Here is a 19,271-nt window from a genome sequence, read left to right as displayed (position 1 = left end):
CACATATAGCACCCAGGTCTTGGTTTCTAAGTATCTTTCTCCAATAAAGGGAACTTGAATTCCTTGGAGAAGTAGTTGATTCTAGGGCTGGGGCAGGGAAAATACAAGATGGGCCTGGAGTCTCTGATAGTGCAAATGCTCAAAAGAATAAGCACTTTGAAAGTGCACAGGTGCCAACCTGAAAGAGTTCTTACTGCCAAAGCTGGAACAAAACAAACTACTGTAGTATTGGATTATAAACCACTGAAAAAAATTAATAGCTATGAATTCATATGAAACTCGGTTAAGTAAATAAATGTGAGTGAAGAAACAGCTCTTGGGACTTCCCTGGTGGTGCAGTGGTTAAGACTCTGCCTGCCAACGCAGGGGACACGGGTTCAATCCCTGGTCTGGAAAGATCCCACATGTCGTGGAGCACCTAAGCCCATGCGCCACAACTACTGAGCCTGCGCTCTAGAGCCCGCGTGCCTAGAGCCCGTGCTCCGCAACAAGAGAAGCCGCTTCAATGAGAAGCCCACGCACTGCAACGAAGAGGAGCCCCCACTTGCCACAACCAGAGAAAGCACGCGCACAGCAAAAAATAAAAATAAGCAAATAAATAAATAAAAGAAAAAAGAAACAGCTCTTACAGAATAATTCCAATCAATAAATGAAGGAATGATGAATGAATGATGACAGAAAATCACCATTGGAACACCACAGTAATAATTGTGCAGGCAACGGATGCTAAGATTAGTGGATGGAAGTTTAAAGAGAAACAGGAAATTTGCATAGTATCAAACAGTGGAGAAACCCAGCTGACACCACAAGTAATCGAGATTAACAGCACCTGTAATAAGACATGTGCCTTTCGATTTGACACACAGAGAAGGGCACACAACTTCAGTGGTATCCTTGTCAAAAATGAATAAGCTTCATGTAATCATGAGAAAACAGACAAAATCACACCGAGGGATATTCTACAAAATAACTGGCTAGTCTTTTTCAGGTGTCAAAGTCATGAAAGGCAAAGAAAGACTCAGGAACTAACAGAGTCTGGAGAAGATGAAGAAGACATGACAACTAAATGCAATGTGCGATCCTGGAACAGATCCTAGAACAGAAAAAGGACTTTAGTGGGAAAACTGGTAAAATCCAAACAGTCTGTAGTTTATAGTATTGTACTACTTTTAATTTCTAAGTTTTGATAACTATAGTGTGGTTACACAAGATGTGAACATTAGGGAAAGTTGAGTGAAGAGTACATGGGAACTCTTGGTACTATTTTTGCAACTTTTCTGTAAGTCTAAAATTACTTCAAAATAACAAGTTAAAAAATTGTACCCAAGGACTCTGCATCTCATTAAGAATTAAATTCCAAGTTCCATGTGATTTGGTTCCCAGGTACCACTATGACCTCGTCTCCCACACTTTCCCCATTCTTCTTGCTCCAGCTACTCTGGCCTCTTTGTCAACCACACAAAGAACTAGCACATGACCACCTCAATGACCACCTCAGGGCCTCGTACTCACTATTCCTTTGACTGAAACATTCTTCCCCAACTTACCTATGTGGCTGTCTCCCGTACTTCCTTAAGGTAGATGCTTGACTATCACGTTATCAGAGAGGTCTTCCTTAATTTTCCTACATAAAATGTCCTCTTCCCCCATCATGCTCTACCTCCCCCTATTTTATTTTCCTTCACAGTAGGTATCACCATCTGGCATACTACGTTTATTTATTATCAGTCCCCACCATTATATTGTAACCTCTATGAGAGTAGGGACTTTGTACTTTGTTCAGTGCTGTACCTCCAGTATCTAGAAGAGCAATTGTTACATACCAGGTGTTCAATAAATTTGATGAATGAGTGACTCATCTCAAAGCATCGAGTCCTCCAATAAGCTTTACTTGTTCCTATCTTACCCTAAACTGTCAGATGCTGCTCTCTTTTCTACTCTCAGGGTATCCTATGCAGAGCTAGTTACCTGAATTTCTCTTTCACTGCAAGCAAAAAGATATTATAGCAGTGTCAGTTCTGTTTTAGATTTTTTTATGACAAGTGAAAAAGAATCAAAATAAAAGGGAAATATTCCATTATGAAGAAGAACCAAATAATGACTCATTAAAAAGAAAATGGAATACTAGTCATTTCACAGAGGACTACACATTATTTTGCATCAATCTGTTAAACATATTCACCATGTTCAAAATAATTTTAGTTATTAATGAGAATATTCTGAAGAAGTCAATGTCTTTAAACATCTCTCCATGGAAGAGTAGTAACTGAACTAAATTTAAAGAAAATTTTACAGAGCTCCTATTCCCACTGCCTTAAAAATATAATTCATCTAAGAAAAATGATTTTTATATCAAGTGTCAACAACTACTTCAACCTTTTATATAACAGATATTAGTAGAACACTTCAAAATTCCGCTAGAATAATGTGAATATTATAATAATAATTTCTAGGTCAGTGGTTCTCAAACTTTAGTCTGTATTAGTATTAGCTAAAGGACTTGTTAAAACACAGGTTTTGGGGCCCCATCATTCGGTAGGTCTGGGGTGGGGACTGAGAATTTACATTCAGAACAAGTCTTTAGTGGCGCTTATGTTGCTGCTTAAGAGACCACACTGAGAACTACTTACTGCTCTGGGCAAAATTTCTGTGATCTATTCAGTGATATTTAAACTAAAACAATACAGTAAAATCTACATAACATATTGCTGCTTTAGTATTTAACAAATTGAGAATCATCAGGCTCCTACTGTACCTCACTACCTAGACACATAAGCAGATCTGATAAGCTGTAATCTTAGCCTGGAAGACTGAGTGTTTCAGGTGGATCTCCCGCACTTGTCTGTTGACAGTGTTAATGGATTATGGGGAAAGTTTCTCTTCAGTAGCCTGTAGGAACAAGTCCAACCACTGATCACTTCTGATTTATTTACCCTTTTCCATGGGGCTTGTCAAATGACAAATATATTGCATTAACTAGATTGTCCATAAATTACAATGAGTATCAGGTAGTAGCAACAGTATTAACAGAGCTCAAGATCCAGGTCAAAAGTATTTAATTAGTGGTCAAAAAAGGAAAAGTATTAACAGCTGTTTTCATGGTATAAAACATAAATACAGAAATTAAATACCAACGTGGCTTAAATAAGCAAAAAAGAAAAAAAAAAGCAAGATCATGTGGAAATTCAGTATAGAATCATCTGTATGACTTTCATAGAATAAAAGGAATAATTATGATGCATATGCATTCAAGCATTAAAAGTGCTGAAAAGCAACAGTTGAAAATGCCAGAATTGGCTCAGTTTACTAAGGAGAGTAACATATTGTTAAAGTGGCTTACGCATAAGCATTTTAAAAGAAAGCCAATCCAGGGCTTATGTTAATTTTAAAAAGTAAAGACTTTACAAGATACCAAATCTTAGTAGAAGATGTGTGTTTTTTCATTGTAGCTATGGAATTTCACATTATGACACAGCATTCATAATTTCAATGTTTGAGCTTAAGTCTACCACACCTGAGGCTGAGGAAAAATGCAGTAAGCATTATAATTCTTTGACCCAAGAGTATAATTTAATGTCTTGTTAAATGAATACATAAATGAGGCTGGTGTTAGTTGGTACCATTTCCTTAACAGCACTTACTATGTGTGCTTTCAGTAAAGATGGGGCCCCATCATTGTTTGTGTAAACAGTCATCCTTTCTGTTAGTAAATACACAAAGATGTGAGTTTTCAGGAATACTACACTTCTTTTAGTTCTTTGTGGATGCTCAAGGAAATCTGAGTTACTGAAGCAACAGCTTTTCAATCATTTTGCACCTGATTTAAAAGAAAGCTTCAAAAAAACAAGAATTACCCAAAGATAGCAATATCTTCTGTAATATAACTATATATCATATCATATCTTCAGAATTTATCTATGGAAGAATTTTTGAGACCTATTTAACTGCATATGAATACCTTAGTTTGTTCAGTCAATCAAGGTGCCATCCAGAAGTTTAACAGCAGATATATTATGATATATTCCCCTGGCCAATCAGTGAATTCTCACTGCAATGTGTGGTTATTTTAGGATTCTTTTCCTCTCAAAGATAGATATGATCCATACTGTATCACAGAAGAAAATTTAGACTGTCTTCCAACAAATAAGAATGAACCTGAGGAAAACTCTGGTTAAGATAACAGTTTTCAGAGCTGAAATCTATCTGGAGGACAAATATTTCACTGGAAATATATGTTGTTTTGCTAATGCCTTCTTAGTTTAATGCCAACAGCAACTTATCAAGAGACAAAAAAAGAATAATGGATTGATAATGATGTTAACCGAATAGTAGGAGGTTAACAAATTATTTCAAGGGTCACTAAACAAGAGATGACTCAAGAAATGGTGTATAATCACTAACTTAACCTAAAAGTAAAAAAATCTCGCATTAAAACACAATATATATAACCATATTTGTCAAATTTGATACATCCAATAGTCATTGCTACTGCAGAAACAGAATAATTTCTTAAAGAAAAAAAAGTAGCATCAATGGAGGCCAGACATCAGAAATAACAAGATATCAAAGATACTCTTTCAACTTCTCAACTTTTGTTTAAAATGCACATGGATCTAGAATACTCTGAATAAAGATATCAGTGAAAAATATTAATATACTGGCCCTGTAGCTGATGACAATGAAGCACTCACTGACTAACATGAGAGTTGTGATTTTACAGTTAAAGATTTTTAAATTAAGTGAAATTACTTCATTTTAAAACAGCAAACAATTTTTAAAATTCTGCATAGAGTACTTAAGAGACAATTACTATACAGGGTATAAAAATTTTATAGACAGAGAAAATTGCAAGTTAAGGTATAAATACAATGGTATATACTCTCAAAAGTTCTATGAAAACAATACTTTAATGTAGTAACTGTCCCTCACTCTAATTTCCTACCAAGGTAGTGAAGTGAGGTATTCTAATCATATTTGTGAAAAGAATGTAAAAATCACAGGAAGGAATTGTAGGCTTGATCTGTTATATTTAATAGTAGTGCTATGACATACTTGAGCACACGGTTTGTTTTAGAGATTCCTTATACCATTCCTTCAAATAAATAATATGTATTATAATAGAATATTTCATACAATGGTAAAGTTAAAATCCTTTTTGGTATCAAAAAAAGTAATGTGTAAGAGTCTAGAAAAATCTGAAAATTAAAACACTGAATTTTAGAATTCAAAGACTCCATCAGCAATTGATTGTCACAAAGACAACCAATTATTAAAGGGGAACCAAACTAGATTTCTGTGAGACAGTAGAGAGAAAACATTTAGTCCTCGTTCCCTGGCTTAAAAGAAAACCTATTTCCAACTCAGTATATATTAGCAACATAAGGAGGTTACCTGACTACTAGTTTCACTTATGGCTTCTAGGAGTTTTTCAACTGCCGCTTGTAGTCGAGAGCTAATGTTCAGCAGAAGTTCTTCATTTTCAGGGTCTATTTCATTTCCAGTAAATCCACTCCTCATGAGCTGCGGTGACAGCTCCGTTCCTTCCTCAGTTACTTTGGACCACATGCTACTGTCACTTCTTGGTATATCACTTCCAGAATAAGAGGGTTTACATTCATCTGTAACCAGAATAACACTATTTTAAAGGTATAAATCAATTATAATAATCATAGTAAAAAAAAAGGTTACAAAATAAAATCAAATTAAAACTTGAAATCATTGGAACTATAAGGTGTCTTAGTTAACACTGCAACAAAACAAATAAAATAGGTAAATACAGAATGTAATATTATTTGATAACCTACCAGGTATAAGACTGGGAAGAATAATGCTATGCTAGCTAATAGGGCTTGGCAGAAATTAATATTTTTGATAATTAGTATTTTTTCTTTGATAAAAAATTTAAAACACCTTTCAACAGATATTTACTAAATGCCCATCACGCAGGGTTTACTAAGTAAAGGAGACACATAGGTGGCAAGATTTGGTTCCTATCCTCAAGGACATTACACATGGTGTAATGAAAAACAAATATCTAAACAACAACATGAAAAGAAAACATTGTGTAACGGGATCTTCCAGGTGTATGGAACGACAGAAGTGCTTGATTCTGCATGGAGCAGACCCTTTCATTTCTAAGCACTGTACTGGGCAGCAAAAGGGACTAAAATCTTTTTACAACTTGCTACTTTTGTAATAGCTATCCTGGGAAAAGTTAGACTAATAAGCAGTTCTAATTTTAAATATGGACTTGTGTTTCCACACTAGTCTTTTTTCTTATGTAAGGAAAATTGAGTTTACATGGGCAGAAGATAAAGCTTTAGAAGCGTTTTCTCTAAACTGAAATAAAAGCATATGTTATTTATCACTGCCAGGGAATACAGTACTTATCTGTGGGCAGCATGCTACAATCGAACAATGAAATTTCCTGAAGAGGAATCACCTATTCTTTTATTACAAGTAGTACATATTTCTTATCAGTAACTGTACAAAGTTAACAAATTAAAGTCACAAGAAATTGTAATTTCCAAAGTACCTGGAATAAACATTCAGTTTGATACAATCACCCAGGAGAATAAGAGCTATTTATTAAAAAGTCTTGCTAAAGTAGCTGGTGTCATATGGAAGTCTCTCAATCTCATGTAGTAATGATATCAGATGCGGTTTCAGATACAAGATCTGAACTCAGCACAATTCAACATTTTATTTATTTATTTTTAGCTGCCTTGGGCCTCCGTTGCTGTGCACGGGCTTTCTCTAGCTGCAGCGAGCGGGGGCTACTCTTCGTTGCGGTGCGCGGACTTCTCACTGCGGTGGTTTCTCTTGTTGCGGAGCACGGGCTCTAGGCTCCTGGGCTTCAGGAGTTGTGGCGCATGGGCTTAGTTGCTCTGCAGCATGTGGGATCTTCCCGGACCATAGCTCGAACCTGTGTACCCTGCATTGGCAGGTGGATTCTTAACCACTGTGCCACCACGTAAGTCCCAGCACAATTCAAGATTCACTAAGCACCTCCTCTATATAAGTCACTGGCTGAAGAATCCAAAACTGCATTCTAGAAAATGACATTATGTGGACCTTTTTTCTTTTTTTAAGGTCTTTACTGAATTTGTTACAATATTGCTTCTGTTTTATATTTTGGTTTTTTGGCCAGTGAGGCATGTGGGATCTTAGCTCCCCGACAGGGATCGAACCCACAACCCCTGCATTGGAAGCCAAAGTCTTCACCACTGGACCACCCTAGGGAAGTCCCTAGAGAAAATGACTTTAAATGTTTGCTACTACATAAGTTTATCTAATTCTTAGTGTAGCAGCAAATACAATTTCATTTTGCATTTTTATTTTCAAAACCGAAAAACAACAACTAGACTGGTATTTACTTACACTATTCCACATATTCAGAACTGAATGTCTTGGGCTTCCCTGGTGGCACAGTGGTTGAGAATCTGCCTGCCAATGCAGGGGACACGGGTTCGACCCCTGGTCTGGGAAGATCCCACATGCCGCGGAGCAACTGGGCCCGCGAGCCACAACTACTGAGCCTGCGCACCTGGAGCCTGTGCTCCGCAACAAGAGAGGCCGCGACAGTGAGAGGCCCGCACACCGCGATGAAGAGTGGCCCCCACTTGCCGCAACTAGAGAAAGCCCTCGCACAGAAACAAAGACCCAACACAGCCATAAATAAATAAATAAATAAATAAATAAATAAAATTTAAAAAAAAAAAACTGAATGTCTTGATAATAGGGATTAACAGTTTATAAATATTCATGAGTTCAAAATGATCTTAGAATTCAAAATGAGTTCAGATAAAGTACAGTACAATGGATATCACAAAGCCAGTAAATAAAATTAATGTAGTCTAGAAAATAAATGATATTTTTGATGAAATTATGGAAGCAAGAAATATTAGTTTACAACTGGTGTTAAAAAAACTAAAAATACCTATGTAATATAGCATCTTTATCTAAGGAATTAAATGCATTCTAGGGACATTTCCTTTTAATGGATACAGAGAATCTGACAAATCTGAGGAAAGATGACAGTCTGATATGATGGGCAATCAAGGCAGCTTTGTGGGGTGCAAGTATGTGGCGAAGCAAGGATGAGGTAGGGGAGAGAGCAGAAAAAAGGTTGCTAGAAAGTAGGCTGGATCCAAGTTGTGAATGGTCTTAAATTTTTCAGGAACCAGGGTTTTTTTGTTATAAATAATGGGGAAGTAAATCATTTTTTTGAGCAGGAAGATAATATCAAATGTGTGATCAGGAAGCAAGCTGCAGCAATGCAGAGGAAGGGTTAGAGAAGGAGAAGAGTCTGGTTAGAATACTATTTCAACTGCCCAGATAAGAAATGTTAAAGACGGACGGGGGCTGGTCACAGGTTGGAAAAAACTGAATGTATAAGACAAGAGAGAAAGAAAAGCAGTAAAAGATGACTCTAGGTTTCCAGCTTAGATGATTCTTAGAGGACATAAGAGTCATTAAGAGAAATACTAAAAAATTCGGAGAAAGTATACAGAGTAAGCATGAAAAATGATTAGTCTGAAGTGTTAACGGGCTATGCGGAGGAGAGAAGTCAATTTTTGAAAATATGGGTCTGTAGAGACTTAGGAGTCACTGTAGAAAGGTGAGAGTTGAAGCTTGGAAGTAGACACATTTGCTTTAGGAGCAATATTTAGTGAGAAAAGGACAAACACAGCTGGAGCATAAGCCAACAGAAGAACCTGTGTAAAAAAAAAAGTCAGAGAAAGACAGGAGGAGAGAGATGTTCCAGGAGACAAGAAGAGAATGTTTCAGAAAGAGAGAGACTTCAATAATGTTATTTGTCTAGAAAGTCAAACGGGACAAGGACTGAGAAGATGCTACTGGATTTGACAATCGGAAGGTCACTGCTGTCCTTAGAGAGAGCAGCTTTGGTACTACAGAAACAGAAACCAAAGCTGGTGGAAGCAAGAGCTGGTCTAATCTCTCATAGAGTTTGCTGCGGTTTACCTTAAGGGGGGAACAAAGTTGAGAAAAAACATTTTTTTTTTTTTATTATGAAGATATCAGCATGTTTTAGGGTCCAGAGAAGGAATCCATGGTGAGGAAAAAACCTGAAGATACTACATATTGCATGGGAGCAAATCTCAAACACAAAATACAAAGGATATATAAAACAAAATGGCTTATAAAAAGCCACTGAATGTTAATTTTTTAAATGGCTAATAAAAAAATAGACATTAAAGTACCTAGAAAATATGAACATGTGAACCAGCTTAATGTATTTTACTGATAACATTTTGAAGATATAAACAAATGAATAAAAATAATCAAATATGTTCCAATGAAGATACAGAACTTTGTTTATTCCAGTGAAATAAAGGAATGAGAACAACATCAAACTTGTACTGTATTTATTATAACTAGTCTTTGGCAGGAAAAATTAGAGAAAAAGTTAAACTGGCAGGGCAATTTCATAAAATGCCAATAGAAATCTCAGAGTGACCAGTTTGGTGAACAGAATCATGATTTCAGATTGGCCAACCACTCAGATCTGTGTCTTAAACATGGCAGATGATGGTTATTCAAAAGGTCTTCAGTCACTTTTTTAATGGATTTTACCAAGTTCATTCCATACAGATAGCAACAAGCTTCTCAGTTTAAGCAGGGGGCGGTGATAGGATAGAGCATTCCCCTGCCCCAGTGGCCTGAAGATCTCTGGGGGTCCAAATGGAAACCACTGACTCTTGTCTGACTCTTACACTTAACAGATGAGTAAACTGAAGGGAGGCCCCAGGAGGCTAAGAGACTTGCTCAAGGTCACAGTGAGCTAGAATAAGGACCTCCTCATACTAATCCAGTATTCTTGCTGTAACAACACACTGCTCCAAAAAAAGCTGCAGCAAGTAAGATTTAGTCCCTGGTCTTCTAAGCGGGAGGTATATGTATTTTACTACTGAACCATCACAGTGTAGACCTAAAGGACTTCTTCTTTCAACACATCCTAGGGGAACTCATTTTTATGAACTAGTCTAATATTCACTCAAGTTCAAGCGATTTCACATTGGCTCAAAATTTCCCTTCAATTTCATAAACTAGGTTGCTCTTACGAGGAAGCAAACATTAGCAAGTCAATTATTTATTTTTTTAGAGAGTTAACAAGTCCACACATGTTTAAACTCTAAACAAGTTCAGACTTGAGGGCTGCAAATAGATTACAAGTGCTACTGCTCACAACAAAAGGTCATAGATAAAAACTGAAAAGCAAGAGTTCCTTCATAATCAGATTAAAACTGAGCTTTTTGTTATATTAATTAAGACATAAAAGAAATATTTGAAAAGTTCATTTTAGTTTTTACAATAATACTTTCATTAAAAATCTGAAGAAACATCAGAAAAATTCTTACGTATGGAACATGGTGTCAATATTTTAAAGACAGTATCTTCTTCAGTTTTAAATTATAAATTCTATTAATTCAATATTTCCTTCAAGATGCAAAGTGAATCTAAGTGCCCCCAAATGATACTAGTGATCTTCCCAATTTTGTTACTAAGACTAGCACATCACTGCCAAACACAAAAATATAAAAACTAATTAAATGGAAATTACACGCAACACCAGCAAAATTCTTACCTCTGCCTTGCTAGTCTTCATACTGTATTTCTTAGCAGAGGATTTAATTTTTCCTTTTGTATCTTAATATTATTCTTTCAGTATCTATTAACAGTTAAATAATTAAATATTTATTTCAAAAGGCTTAACTGATTCAAATACATAAAGTGGTATTAAGTAAAACATTAAGTACCATGGTTTTATTTTGCCTTGAATCGGAATTTCAGTGCCTCCTTCACTGGACTGAGAATTGTTGTAAAGCAGAGAGCAAAAAGACATTGTTCAATACAATTGTATAATTGAACTGATTAAACTACTTATAATTGAAAAACTACTCTATCATTGGATATCTTAAAATAGGACATGGACATATTTAATCTATATTGGGAGACTTAGATACTTAACCACGCATAAGAAAGTAGGCTAGTAGATCAGATGTCCTTTCAGGTCTGCCTTCTCACAGAAAAGGAATATAACATAATCCTCTATGCTACATGTAAAAGAATGAAAGTAGAACACTCCCTAACACCATACACAAAAATAAACTCAAAATGCATTAAAGACCTAAATGTAAGGCCAGATACTATAAGACTCTTAGAGGAAAAACAGGCGAAACACTCTTTGACATAAATTAAACATAATCACAGCAAGATCCTTTTTGACCCACCTCCTAGAGTAATGAAAATAAAAACAAAAATAAACAAATGGGACCTAATTAAAAGCTTTTGCACAGCAAAGGAGACCATAAACAAGATGAAAAGACAACCCTCAGAATGGGAGAAAATATTTGCAGACGAAGCAACTGACAAAGGATTAATCTCCAAAATATACAAGCAGTTCATGCAGCTTGGTATCAAAAAAACAAACAACCCAATCAAAATATGGGCAGAAGACCTAAATAGACATTTCTCCAAAGAAGACATACAGATGGCCAACAAACACATGAAAAGATGCTCAACAACACTAATTATTAGAGAAATGCAAATCAAAACTACAATGAGGTTATCACCTCATACCCGTCAGAATGGCCATCATCACAAAATCTACAAACAATAAATGCTAGAGAGGGTGTGAAGAAAAGGGAAACCTCTTGCACTGTTGGTGGGAATGTAAATTGATACAGCCATTTTGGAGAACAGTATGGAGGTTCCTTAAAAAAACTAAAAATAGAACTACCATGTGACCCAGCAATCCCACTACTGGGCATATACCCAGAGGAAACCATAACTCAAAAAGACACATACACCCCAATGTTCACAGCAGCACTATTTACAATAGCCAGGACATGGAAACAACCTAAATGTCCATCACCAGAGGAATGGAAAAAAAAGATGTGGTACATATATACAATGGAATATTACACAGCCATAAAAAGGAACGAAATTGGGTCATTTGTAGAGACGTGGATGGACCTAGAGTCTGTCATACAGAGTGAAGTAAGTGAGAAAGAATATCATATATTAATGCATATATGTGGAATCTGAAAAACTTGGTATAGACGATCTTATTTACAAAGCAGAAAAACAGAGACAGAGACATAGAGAACAAACGCATGGATACCAAGAGCAGGGGGCGGCGGTGGGGGGGGGGATGAATTGGGAGAGTGGGATTGACATATATACATTATTGATACTATGTATAAAACAGATAACTAATGAGAACCTACTGTATAGCACAGGGAACTCTACTCAATGCTCTGTGGTGACCTAAATGGGAAGGAAATCCAAAAAAGAGGGGATATATGTATATGTATAGCTGATTCACTTTGCTGTATAGTAGAAACTAACACATTATAAAGCAACTATACTCCAATAAAAATTATAAATAGATAAATAAATAAATTAAATAAAAGTAACACAACAACAACAAATTACCAATTTACTCCTTTTTATAATTATGGGAACACTGCTCTGAAAGTGAGTTTGCTGCCTTTTAAGATGTGTTGTTTGGGGCTTCCCTGGTGGCGCAGTGGTTAAGAATCTGCCTGCCAATGCAGGGGACACGGGTTCGAGCACTGGTCCGGGAAGATCCCACATGCCATGGAGCAACTAAGCCCATGCGCCACAACTACTGGGCCTGCACTCTAGAGCCCGCGAGCCACAACTACTGAGTCCGTGTGCCACAACTACTGAAGCCCGCATGCCTAGAGCCCATGCTCTGCAACAAGAGAAGCCACCGCAGTGAGAAGCCTGTACACTGCAATGAAGAGTAGCCCCCGCTCTCCACAACTAGAGAAAGTCCACGCACAGCAACGAACACCCAACACAGCAAAAAATTTAAAAAAATTAAAAAAAAAAGATACGTTGTTTGCCAAATACTTCAGCAACCACTTGGAGAAGTGTCTAGGAGAACTGCTAACAAAAAAAGCACAAAATATTCTTGTAATGTACAGAACATTCCTCAGAGTGTCTTTTGAATATGGTGTAGGTCTTACCTGTAGCACAGCAAAATGCCCCCTTTCCCAAATGGTTAAGTGAAACTAGTTTGAGATAATTGTTTTTAAAAAAACATAATTTGATAAATACTTTCACAATGAGATCAAGAAAATATTACTTAATTCTTTTCTATACATCAAGATTCATATGCAGAAAACACATAGCCCTTGACTGAGAACTTAACCAAGAGTGAAGTTAATTAAAAAAAAAATACTTCTACAAAGTTTGAAAAGAATGAGTTTGAAAGTTTAAAGTTACAGTCTTATTTTAGCTCTTACTTTACTAAAAGCAGTTTTTAAAATTATCTTTGAATTCAACTAAGTTTTGAAAATCAATTTTACTTAAAATTCCAAATCAAGCTCTTCTCTGCACTTAGAAACATATTACTGGCCAACCTGTAATTAAGTAAACTTTCTCTAAGTGGGATAATTTCTTCTCGTTTCTCCACATGAAACTTAACAAACAGAATGTTCTCAAAAATTGCATAAACTGGCATTTTTATTTTTAGATGACTGGCTTCCAACTGGGGAGAAGTTCTTGGGTATGGAATGGTAGTGAAGGAAGGCCTTGATCTTCTGGTCCAAGCGTCCAGATCCTATCTTTCTCCATCTGACAAAAACTCTTCCCTTTAGAGGGTGGTTTCAGAATGTTGCTTATACCTCACAGATATTGGTAAGAGACCTGAGTGGTGATATGGAATTTTTCTCTTATTGGTGGAGAAATTAAACAGCCTTTGGTTTATGTAGCAGAGTAATAACCCTGAGTATATGTAATGACAACTCTAAGACACCCATTTGCAAATGCTAAACAATAACGGTGTCTTAAGAAGAGTGGCTCTAGTGTATTTGTGTTTGGAGGTCTTTTTATTGGAAAATACTTTAATATTCTCTCTTCTGTATTTTCAACACTAGTAAAGTGCCCTGAACTCAGCAAGATTTACTGAAGACAATGACAAGAGTTTCAACAGCATATAAAAGTTTTACCTCCTGTGTGTTCCTCGTGGACACACGACTTTATTGGTGTCTCTGCTTCTGACCTCCAAATCAGGCTGGTCAATGACTGGCCTTTACTAGATCTATCTAGAATACCAAGGACATGGCGACCAATTGTTTCTTCAACAGCTGCTGTTGTCTTTACAACTTCTAAGAGGATCTTCAGAAGTCTGCTATTAGTTTTCTGGAGTGTATACCTGTATAGATAAGGAAACATTTATTAAAATATTTAATCTTTTTAAAGCAAACACTTATGTTCCACAAAAAAATACACTACAAAATATTTGACTTAAAAAATAAAACTTCATATGATCCTATTACAATAATATGCAATAGCACTTAAAATGAAGTGCTTTTTGTATTTATTTTATAATTATAAATTTTGTTTTCTTCTGAAAAATTTTCATCAGTGAACTATAATATTTTTTGAAAATGTGCAGCATTTTACTGACCTGAAAGAAATCAAATAACTAAATTTTTAAGCCAGTAGAGTTTGCAAATTAGAAGAAAATTTTAGGGAGATGCAAAATTTCAGTTTTAAAAAGTGTGGCAGTACCTAAGTATATGCAAGTTATTGAGCTGGTAATACCATTGATGGTTACTCTTATATATTTTACATTTTATCTTCTTTTATGTTAAATAATATATTTTAAAATAAATTCAAAAATTCCACCAGAAAAAAATATGCTTGTATCTCTGTAACTTAATGGTGATGATCTACATGGTTAAATTACAAAAACAGGCAGAGCCCTGTTTTTAAAAAGATCTATAGTACAATTTCATTATCTGCTAACACCAGAGGTAATATACCCCGAGCAGTTGATTACTATATCTGCTCCAGAGACAGAAACTTCTCAAGTTACATATACCACACTCATTTCAGCCAGGAGAAGAAACCTATTTTCAACCAAATGGAATTAATAGTGCATCTCTCTTTTTTTACAGGTAATACATTATTTTTAAAAATTTAAAAAATGCTCCTAACCACCCACCAAAATATCTTAGTACTCACAGATAATCACAGTTAACATTTTAATGCCTAGCCTTCTAGACATTTTCCCTCCTCTTCCTCTCTCATAAATACAGACATTTTAAAAACAAAAATGGGATTATCCTGGACAAAGTGTTTTCATAAGCTTTCATTTTTCCTTAACACAATCATCTTCATGTGTCAAGAAATACACTTCCATAAACGGTGATTCAGAAGGTTAACTGATTAACCTTTTGAATAACTAAACAACTCTTTTGTCCTAACAGCTTAATTCAACAAAGATACTACAGTGGCAAACTATATATTTAATACATGGAGACAAAATAAGAAACTTTCATGGTAAAGGTCCTCTGACTTAAGACAGTTTCTCTCTCAACTTCACACTGTGGGAGATCACTGACAAGCTGGTTAAAGGATATCTGTTTTCACAGGCACGTGACATAACTATTTTAAGACAAAGTAATAAATGGAGTGGTCTTCCTTCAGTATTTGTCAAGTGAAAAAGACAGTTCTATTTTTACACCTACATCAAGTTCTCTGGTTACATAAGCAAGGAGATTAAAAATAAAACTCTAAATAATTTAGTTATTAGTACGAAGTAAGTAAAGGGTTTTATTTCTATAACTTTTTCTGAGGTTTTGTTCAAGCCCCAAACACCCCCGGACTAGGATAATTTGAAAATATTTCTACATAAGAGAAATGATTAAAATTAATATGATGGTAAAAAGAAATAAATAGGAATACTCATTTATCAACACTCACTACAAAAATTCCTAAAAATTAAACACTGTATAATTTTAAAAATATACCAGAGATAAATAATATAAAATAAACATTTTGTTTATTTTATATTGCCATGGTAACTCTAATTTTCGTACACTGTCTTTCTTGTTTGAGTTGCATACTGACTGTGTTCCATACTGATGATCCAAAGGGGAAGCCAAAATCTTAGGGGCCAAATTCCTCCATGCAAGCTGAGGAAGGAGGTTAGGAGGACACAGAGGGTTGACAGTCACAGATTGGAAAAGGAGGAAGTTAAGTTAGTAGATATTAGTTTTAATTTAAAATTAGAGAAATTATTTTCATTTGAACAAAACAAATTTTAAAATACTGTGCTTAAACTCCTAATATTAATGTGGGGTAACTATTCTCATTTTCATATTAATCTCTATAAAATCAAAGTAAGGGAAAGTTTTGTTAACATCGGATCATTAATTTATTCCTCTAAAAAAGTGGGATGTGGATTAAAAGGTCTCATCTGCTATAAAGTAAATGCATGAAAGAAGTTAAATGCAGACTATCACTAAAATCATTTTTTTTCTCGTCATGAACAAACCAGGGGGTGGCTTATACTGAATGCATGTCCAAACAGTGAAGGAATAAACTCACAAGCACAACTTTGTTTTTTAGGATAAAAAATGGCATATGAGCAGAATAAAATTAATCAAGAAAGGTTCAATAACCAAAGACTGTCTTATCATTCGCTGAGTGAAGTATATGATCAATATCCAATAAAATTACTTTATATACAAAACATTTTTTTTAATTTGTCTATTTAATTATCAAAAACTGATCATTTTTTACATACAGAGTACAATGTACAAATAAAATAAATGTACAAAATAAAAATAAGGACAAATAAAGTTTATAATATTGAGACAACTATTTTAACTCACTTTACATTGAAAAAATATGCATTCTGTATACCTTTCATTGGACAGAATTTCAGGAGTCACCTCTTCAGGTTTTCTGTCCAATTCCTTTTCTTTAAAGGTCTGCTCCTCAACTTCTCCTTGGTTTTCATCTGCATTCTGTTTAAGTTTGTATAAAGATAGAGAGGACAAGATAGAAAGAAAACCTGTCATCTTGGAAATAGCATGTCATTCTTCTATATTGTTATGACATGAAAAGAAGAAACCTCTGCGTGCAAAACAGATACTGTTTGAAATAATATTTAACTATATTTTATCAAGAGATTAGCATTATCAAAAAAGATAAAAACAGTCTGGTGCACAGATGAAAAAAAATTTAATGGGTTCAAGCTAAGGCATGCTATAATGCAACAATAAAGTTCGTTAGGTTACTCTGCTCCTTGGTGAAACAACAGCTGTTGCTAAACCGCTGTCAGATTCAAATTACCTTAAATGGAATGTAAGGCATCTTGACCCCACCTACCTTAAATGTAAACAATCACAAATATGTTAAGCTCATACCTATAAAAAATACATTTCACACAAACAACAAAGACACACAGATCCTACTGCATTGTGGATCCACTGCTCCTAGGTGGGTCAAAGTCCATACTACCTGTGTTTGCGTACTGCTGTTGCGCAGCTCACAACACAGCTTCTCTCTTCCAGCTAGAGACAGCTGCTTTAGTGCTTCCAGCTCCTCTAAAAGCACCCTCTCTCTCTCTGAAACCAGGTTTTCATTATCTATTGAGGATCTCTAAATAAGAAAAAAGGTCATGAGAGAATATTGTTTGCGATAGAAGGAAAAAGCAGGAATATTAAGCAGACTTCTTTTAACCCCCTGGAACCAACAGGCCCCGGTTCTACCCTGCTTCATATTCCATGATTAGGGGTTAAAAGCATATATAAAGTTCAATGCAAAATTTGAAACTTAAAAAAAAGCTAATTAGGCTTAAATATTCAGCAATTTTTGCAGCTCAATTAATATTATTTTTATATGCCAGTTTTGCATTGAAAATTCAGAAGTTTAAATTCACAAAATGCAATGAAGAAAAGCAAAATTAATTTTTCCAAATGATATGTCTTATGTTCAACTCCTAATTTTCCTATTATTCTATATCTGAAACTATATTTCAAGAGTTCCCTATTTGTTATCTCTTGTTTTAGCTTAACTTTTCAAAATAAATTGAATAAATGTTTTTATAAGAACTTTTACATAAATATTTGCTTTTCTACAATGATTTTGTGAGTATATTATATACAGCAATTGAAAAGAATCCAGCTCCCAAATACCAAGGAATATGTAAGTTTAGTCAAGAAAGTGGTAAGAACATTATGTAAATTTGCATTTCTCAAATCAAGAAGAGATGTTTCCCTGGAGAAAGTTCCAGAAACATACTACTTCAGATTTCCATTCATGATTAAAAAGATAGAATAAAAATAGATAAAGGTAAACCTTGGAGATGCTAATTTGGTGGACTCACAAAACTATAAATAAACATGGGAAAACTGAATATCAACTGCATCTCAGCACAAAGAAGTTCCAAAACTGTCAAAGTACTTTTGCCACGTATGGTCAATGGAATGTTTAAAAACAAACAGCCTTGTAACCACTTTTTCAATGCCTAAAAAGGCAGATATGTCAAACAGTAGAGAGATAGTGCACTCCAAGGTTGAGTTAGGTGTCCCGAACAAGATCTTAGGCTGTTGTGCTGATGGAGTCTGTTCCTGATGTTAAATATCTGTATTTATTCAGATCACGGCAATAATTCTGACTTAAAAAAAAAAAAGCGATATAAAGAACACTGCTATTTTAATTGGGGAGGAAAGGGACTCTGGGTCCCATACCTGGGCTAATTGTTTATTCAGCCTCTTAATCTCTTCTTGCAGCTGTTCCTGGTCTTCTCGCTGTCTCTCCATCTGCCGCATGTGTGCCTGCCTTAAAAGTTCCGTTGCCTGTTGATGTTCTTGGTACTGTCGTACAAGTTCCTGCCTCATATCTTCTAACTGTTCTTCATTTAACATTAGTTGTCTAGAAGCATCCATACTTGATACCAAAATCTCATCATGGAGCTATAACAGTTAAAAAAAAAATTAAAAAAATAAATTAAAATTTCAACCATAAAACATTTCGTGGAAATCTGTCAGCATTGATACTTTAAATACAAATGAAAGTAATTCTAATACTAACCCCACAAAGCACCTCATTTTAAAATTCCCATTATTAAACTAAAACATAAATAATTTTAAAAATTTGTCTTAATTATAATTTCAAATCAATGTGAAGTTAGTTTATTATCATTACGCATGTTGTTCTCCAAAAGCAAAGTAACTATCAGTTATTTCAGACGTAATCTAAATCTAAGGGAGGAGAAGAATTAAGAAAAGATATTCAAGATTCCTTCTACTCTTAATGAATAACTCCATTATTTCTCTTGACATTTTATAAGGAAATAATATAAATGGAATACTTATATTTTAAAATTAAATTTATAAAAATAGAAATTTTATCTCTTTAATTTATATTATGCAGTGGTCATCAGAGTACTACAGAGAAATGCTTGATAAGAAACA

General features: G+C 34.9%; 1 protein-coding gene across 14 annotated transcripts in view; it reads right to left on the bottom strand.

The window, feature by feature from the left end:
* AKAP9 (A-kinase anchoring protein 9) overlaps positions 1–19,271 on the bottom strand; it is a 153,911-nt gene that overhangs the window by 55,035 nt on the left and 79,605 nt on the right. For 11 of the 14 annotated variants that reach the window (XM_057549560.1, XM_057549558.1, XM_057549563.1 and 8 more), the window contains 5 exons: positions 18,546–18,770; positions 17,314–17,454; positions 16,714–16,817; positions 14,007–14,212; positions 5,392–5,618 (listed from right to left, as the gene is read on the bottom strand). In XM_057549560.1, the coding sequence (XP_057405543.1) occupies positions 5,392–5,618; positions 14,007–14,212; positions 16,714–16,817; positions 17,314–17,454; positions 18,546–18,770 (903 nt within the window). The remainder of the gene's footprint in view (positions 1–5,391; positions 5,619–14,006; positions 14,213–16,713; positions 16,818–17,313; positions 17,455–18,545; positions 18,771–19,271) is intronic. The other 3 variants (XM_057549569.1, XM_057549570.1, XM_057549573.1) reach the window with 1 other exon arrangement.

This window comes from Balaenoptera acutorostrata, chromosome 7, assembly GCF_949987535.1.
Source record: "Balaenoptera acutorostrata chromosome 7, mBalAcu1.1, whole genome shotgun sequence".
NCBI classification, from domain to species: Eukaryota; Metazoa; Chordata; class Mammalia; order Artiodactyla; family Balaenopteridae; genus Balaenoptera; species Balaenoptera acutorostrata.
Note: the sequence above shows the minus strand (reverse complement) of the source record. Positions and strands in the feature narration are given on the sequence as shown.